The sequence below is a fragment of the Gobio gobio genome (genome assembly GCF_949357685.1).
Source record: "Gobio gobio genome assembly, chromosome: 4".
Classification (NCBI taxonomy): domain Eukaryota; kingdom Metazoa; phylum Chordata; class Actinopteri; order Cypriniformes; family Gobionidae; genus Gobio; species Gobio gobio.
This window is the reverse complement of record NC_137100.1, coordinates 784,934-792,433: the sequence shown is the minus strand read 5'-3', so window position 1 is coordinate 792,433 and position 7,500 is coordinate 784,934. Positions and strand designations below refer to the sequence as shown.

The window sequence follows — 7,500 nt, the reverse complement described above, 5'->3', positions numbered from 1 at the left end:
GTCAGAGATACAGTCAGATATACAGTCAGAGATACAGTCAGAGATACAGTCAGAGATACAGTCAGATATACAGTCAGAGTGAGAGTCAGAGATACAGTCAGATATACAGTCAGATATACAGTCAGAGATACAGTCAGAGATACAGTCAGAGATACAGTCAGAGATACAGTCAGAGTGAGAGTCAGCGATACAGTCAGAGTGAGAGTCAGAGATACAGTCAGATATACAGTCAGATATACAGTCAGAGATACAGTCAGAGATACAGTCAGAGATACAGTCAGATATACAGTCAGAGTGAGAGTCAGCGATACAGTCAGAGATACAGTCAGAGATACAGTCAGAGATACAGTCAGAGATACAGTCAGATATACAGTCAGAGATACAGTCAGAGATACAGTCAGATATACAGTCAGAGATACAGTCAGAGATACAGTCAGATATACAGTCAGAGATACAGTCAGATATACAGTCAGAGATACAGTCAGATATACAGTCAGATATACAGTCAGATATACAGTCAGAGTGAGAATCAGATATACAGTCAGAGATACAGTCAGAGAGACAGTCAGAGATATGTATTCAGATGTATATGAGGAGAATGAATATGTATTCAGATGTATATGAGGAGAATGAATATGTATTCAGATGTATATGAGGGGAATGTATATGTATTCAGATGTATATGAGGAGAATTAATATGTATTCAGATGCATATGAGGAGAATGTATATGTATTCAGATGTATATGAGGAGAATGAATATGTATTCAGATGTATATGAGGAGAATGAATATGTATTCAGATGTATATGAGGGGAATGAATATGTATTCAGATGTATATGAGGAGAATGAATATGTATTCAGATGTATATGAGGAGAATGAATATGTATTCAGATGTATATGAGGGGAATGTATATGTATTCAGATGTATATGAGGGGAATGTATATGTATTCAGATGTATATGAGGGGAATGTATGTGTATTCAGATGTATATGAGGAGAATGAATATGTATTCAGATGTATATGAGGGGAATGTATATGTATTCAGATGTATATGAGGGGAATGTATATGTATTCAGATGTATATGAGGAGAATGAATATGTATTCAGATGTATATGAGGAGAATGAATATGTATTCAGATGTATATGAGGAGAATGAATATGTATTCAGATGTATATGAGGGGAATGTATATGTATTCAGATGTATATGAGGAGAATGAATATGTATTCAGATGCATATGAGGAGAATGTATATGTATTCAGATGTATATGAGGAGAATGAATATGTATTCAGATGTATATGAGGAGAATGAATATGTATTTAGATGTATATGAGGGGAATGAATATGTATTCAGATGTATATGAGAAGAATGAATATGTATTCAGATGTATATGAGGAGAATGAATATGTATTCAGATGTATATGAGGGGAATGTATATGTATTCAGATGTATATGAGGGGAATGTATATGTATTCAGATGTATATGAGGAGAATGTATATGTATTTAGATGTATATGAGGGGAATGTATGTGTATTCAGATGTATATGAGGAGAATGAATATGTATTCAGATGTATATGAGGGGAATGTATATGTATTCAGATGTATATGAGGGGAATGTATATGTATTTAGATGTATATGAGGGGAATGTATGTGTATTCAGATGTATATGAGGAGAATGTATATGTATTCAGATGTATATGAGGGGAATGTATATGTATTTAGATGTATATGAGGGGAATGTATATGTATTCAGATGTATATGAGGGGAATGTATATGTATTTAGATGTATATGAGGGGAATGTATATGTATTCAGATGTATATGAGGGGAATGTATATGTATTCAGATGTATATGAGGGGAATGTATATGTATTTAGATGTATATGAGGAGAATGTATATGTATTTAGATGTATATGAGGAGAATGTATATGTATTCAGATGTATATGAGGGGAATGTATATGTATTCAGATGTATATGAGGGGAATGTATATGTATTCAGATGTATATGAGGGGAATGTATATGTATTTAGATGTATATGAGGGGAATGTATGTGTATTCAGATGTATATGAGGAGAATGAATATGTATTCAGATGTATATGAGGGGAATGTATATGTATTCAGATGTATATGAGGGTAATGTATATGTATTCAGATGTATATGAGGAGAATGAATATGTATTCAGATGTATATGAGGAGAATGAATATATATTCAGATGTATATGAGGGGAATGTATATGTATTCAGATGTATATGAGGGGAATGTATATGTATTCAGATGTATATGAGGAGAATGAATATGTATTCAGATGTATATGAGGGGAATGTATATGTATTCAGATGTATATGAGGGGAATGTATATGTATTCAGATGTATATGAGGGGAATGTATATGTATTCAGATGTATATGAGGAGAATGTATATGTATTCAGATGTATATGAAGGGAATGTATATGTATTCAGATGTATATGAGGAGAATGAATATGTATTCAGATGTATATGAGGAGAATGAATATGTATTCAGATGTATATGAGGGGAATGTATATGTATTCAGATGTATATGAGGAGAATGAATATGTATTCAGATGTATATGAGGAGAATGTATATGTATTCAGATGTATATGAGGAGAATGAATATGTATTCAGATGTATATGAGGAGAATGAATATGTATTCAGATGTATATGAGGGGAATGAATATGTATTCAGATGTATATGAGGAGAATGAATATGTATTCAGATGTATATGAGGAGAATGAATATGTATTCAGATGTATATGAGGAGAATGAATATGTATTCAGATGTATATGAGGAGAATGAATATGTATTCAGATGTATATGAGGAGAATGAATATGTATTTAGATGTATATGAGGAGAATGTATATGTATTCAGATGTATATGAGGAGAATGAATATGTATTCAGATGTATATGAGGAGAATGAATATGTATTCAGATGTATATGAGGGGAATGTATATGTATTCAGATGTATATGAGGAGGATGTATATGTATTCAGATGTATATGAGGAGAATGTATATGTATTCAGATGTATATGAGGAGAATGAATATGTATTCAGATGTATATGAGGAGAATGAATATGTATTCAGATGTATATGAGGAGGATGTATTTGTATTCAGATGTATATGAGGGGAATGTATATGTATTCAGATGTATATGAGGAGAATGAATATGTATTCAGATGTATATGAGGGGAATGTATATGTATTCAGATGTATATGAGGGGAATGTATATGTATTCAGATGTATATGAGGAGAATGTATATGTATTCAGATGTATATGAGGAGAATGTATATGTATTCAGATGTATATGAGGGGAATGTATATGTATTCAGATGTATATGAGGAGAATGAATATGTATTCAGATGTATATGAGGAGAATGTATATGTATTCAGATGTATATGAGGAGAATGAATATGTATTCAGATGTATATGAGGGGAATGTATATGTATTCAGATGTATATGAGGGGAATGTATATGTATTCAGATGTATATGAGGAGAATGTATATGTATTCAGATGTATATGAGGAGAATGTATATGTATTCAGATGTATATGAGGGGAATGTATATGTATTCAGATGTATATGAGGAGAATGAATATGTATTCAGATGTATATGAGGGGAATGTATATGTATTCAGATGTATATGAGGGGAATGTATATGTATTCAGATGTATATGAGGAGAATGAATATGTATTCAGATGTATATGAGGAGAATGTATATGTATTCAGATGTATATGAGGAGAATGAATATGTATTCAGATGTATATGAGGGGAATGTATATGTATTCAGATGTATATGAGGAGAATGAATATGTATTCAGATGTATATGAGGAGAATGAATATGTATTCAGATGTATATGAGGGGAATGAATATGTATTCAGATGTATATGAGGGGAATGTATATGTATTCAGATGTATATGAGGAGAATGAATATGTATTCAGATGTATATGAGGAGAATGAATATGTATTCAGATGTATATGAGGGGAATGAATATGTATTCAGATGTATATGAGGGGAATGTATATGTATTCAGATGTATATGAGGGGAATGTATATGTATTCAGATGTATATGAGGGGAATGTATATGTATTTAGATGTATATGAGGGGAATGAATATGTATTCAGATGTATATGAGGGGAATGTATATGTATTCAGATGTATATGAGGAGAATGAATATGTATTCAGATGTATATGAGGAGAATGAATATGTATTCAGATGTATATGAGGGGAATGAATATGTATTCAGATGTATATGAGGGGAATGTATATGTATTCAGATGTATATGAGGAGAATGAATATGTATTCAGATGTATATGAGGAGAATGAATATGTATTCAGATGTATATGAGGGGAATGAATATGTATTCAGATGTATATGAGGGGAATGTATATGTATTCAGATGTATATGAGGAGAATGAATATGTATTCAGATGTATATGAGGGGAATGTATATGTATTCAGATGTATATGAGGGGAATGTATATGTATTCAGATGTATATGAGGGGAATGAATATGTATTCAGATGTATATGAGGAGAATGTATATGTATTCAGATGTATATGAGGAGAATGAATATGTATTCAGATGTATATGAGGGGAATGTATATGTATTCAGATGTATATGAGGGGAATGAATATGTATTCAGATGTATATGAGGGGAATGTATATGTATTCAGATGTATATGAGGAGAATGAATATGTATTCAGATGTATATGAGGGGAATGTATATGTATTCAGATGTATATGAGGAGGAATGTATATGTATTCAGATGTATATGAGGGGAATGTATATGTATTCAGATGTATATGAGGAGAATGAATATGAATTCAGATGTATATGAGGAGGATGTATATGTATTCAGATGTATATGAGGGGAATGTATATGTATTCAGATGTATATGAGGAGAATGAATATGTATTCAGATGTATATGAGGGGAATGTATATGTATTCAGATGTATATGAGGAGAATGAATATGTATTCAGATGTATATGAGGAGAATGAATATGTATTCAGATGTATATGAGGAGAATGAATATGTATTCAGATGTATATGAGGAGAATGTATATGTATTCAGATGTATATGTGGAGGATGTATATGTATTTAGATGTATATGAGGGGAATGTATATGTATTCAGATGTATATGAGGATAATGTATATGTATTTAGATGTATATGAGGGGAATGTATATGTATTCAGATGTATATGAGGGGAATGTATATGTATTTAGATGTATATGAGGAGGATGTATATGTATTCAGATGTATATGAGGGGAATGTATATGTATTTAGATGTATATGAGGGGAATGTATATGTATTCAGATGTATATGAGGAGGATGTATATGTATTCAGATGTATATGAGGGGAATGTATATGTATTTAGATGTATATGAGGAGGAATGCCGCTGCTCTGTGAGATGGATCTGGACTTCCCTTCACTGGTCATTCGGCCAGAGCTTCGGCCAGAGATCAATGCCAGTGGATATGATCGACTGAGGGATATATCCTCTGCTGTCAGCTACGGCAATATTGATCCCGTTCCAAATATCCATCAAACCCTGCAGTCACCGGCGCCTCATGCGTTATTCATCCCTTCGGCTGCAGCGGCGTGAGTTCAAGCCTTCAGAAAATTCTCTGAGAATCATCAGATCACAGCAGAGCTGCAGCTGGAACACCGCGTTAATAATCCTCAGTCAGAATAACTGCATCTCTGCTCTGATGATGAGGGCGGGGCCACCTGTCACTCACATGACATCAGCCAATAGCAAACCACAACCATCCAATCAATTCCCCACAGACACAATCAAGCCCCGCCCTACATTTACGCGTTAGAGGAGGACTCTGGGTCTGGTTCTGCTCTGGCTCTGTTCTGGTTCCGCTCTGGCTCTGTTCTGGTTCTGTTCTGGCTATGGCTCTGGCTCTGGCTCTGGCTCTGGCTCTGTTCTGGTTCTGTTCTGGCTATGGCTCTGGCTCTGTTCTGGTTCTGTTCTGGCTATGGCTCTGGCTCTGGCTCTGTTCTGGTTCTGCTCTGGCTCTGTTCTGGTTCTGCACTGGCTCTGTTCTGGTTCTGCACTGGCTCTGTTCTGGCTCTGGCTCTGTTCTGGTTCTGCTCTGGTTCCGCTCTGGCTCTGGCTCTGTTCTGCTCTGGCTCTGGCTCTGGCTCTGGCTCTGGCTCTGGCTCTGTTCTGGTTCTGGTTCTGGTTCTGTTCTGGCTCTGGCTCTGGCTCTGGCTCTGGCTCTGGCTCTGTTCTGGTTCTGCTCTGGCTCTGGCTCTGGCTCTGGCTCTGTTCTGGCTCTGGCTCTGTTCTGGTTCTGCTCTGGTTCCGCTCTGGCTCTGTTCTGGTTCTGCTCTGGCTCTGGCTCTGTTCTGGCTCTGTTCTGGCTCTGGCTCTGTTCTGGTTCTGGTTCTGGTTCTGGTTCTGGTTCTGGTTCTGGTCCTGCTCTGGCTCTGGCTCTGTTCTGGCTCTGTTCTTGCTCTGTGCTGGTTCTGCTCTGCTCTGCTCTGCTCGGGTTCTGCTCTGGCTCTGTTCTGGCTCTGTTCTGGCTCTGGCTCTGGCTCTGTTCTGGTTCTGCTCTGGCTCTGGCTCTGGCTCTGGTCTGGCTCTGGCTCTGGCTCTGCTCTGGCTCTGTACTGGCTCTGGCTCTGTGCTTGCTCTGTTCTGGCTCTGTTCTGGCTCTGTGCTGGCTCTGGCTCTGTGCTGGCTCTGTTCTGGCTCTGTTCTGGCTCTGTGCTGGCTCTGGCTCTGTGCTGGCTCTGTTCTGGCTCTGCTCTTTTCTGCTCTGCTCTGCCCTGCTCGGGTTCTGCTCTGGCTCTGTTCTGGTTCTGCTCTGGCTCTGTGCTGGCTCTGTTCTGGCTCTGTTCTGGTTCTGCTCTGGTTCTGCTCTGGTTCTGCTCTGCTCTGCTCAGGTTCTGGTCTGGTTCTGGTTCTGGCTCTGGCTCTGTTCTGGCTCTGCTCTTTTCTGCTCTGCTCTGCCCTGCTCGGGTTCTGCTCTGGCTCTGTTCTGGCTCTGGCTCTGGCTCTGTTCTGGTTCTGCTCTGCTCTGCTCAGGTTCTGGTCTGGTTCTGGTTCTGGCTCTGGCTCTGTTCTGGTTCTGCTCTTTTCTGCTCTGCTCTGGTTCTGACTCTGTTCTGGCTCTGTTCTGGTTCTGCTCTGGTTCTTCTGCGTTGGCATCAGTGAGACGAGCACTCGCTGTGATTGGAGACGAGGCTGAGAGGACGCAGAACGCTCTGATTACACACTCTCATCTGATTACTGCACAATCACAACAGACACACACACACACACACACACACACACACACACACACACACACACACACACACACACACACACACACACACACACATCAATTCATGAGCGAGTTCTGCAGCAACACATCAATATTTACATCAACACGAGTCTCACTTACACACAGCAGAACCTCACACCTA

At 37.8% G+C, this 7,500-nt stretch overlaps 1 protein-coding gene across 1 annotated transcript in view; it reads right to left on the bottom strand.

Moving 5' to 3' along the window:
• dcc (DCC netrin 1 receptor) overlaps window positions 1-7,240 on the bottom strand; it is a gene marked incomplete at both ends in the record, with an annotated part of 180,812 nt that extends 173,572 nt beyond the window's left edge. Inside the window, one exon of the mRNA XM_079814224.1 lies at window positions 6,701-7,240. Within this exon, the coding sequence (XP_079670350.1) occupies window positions 6,701-7,240 (540 nt within the window). The remainder of the gene's footprint in view (window positions 1-6,700) is intronic.
• Between the last annotated feature and the right edge of the window lie 260 nt (window positions 7,241-7,500).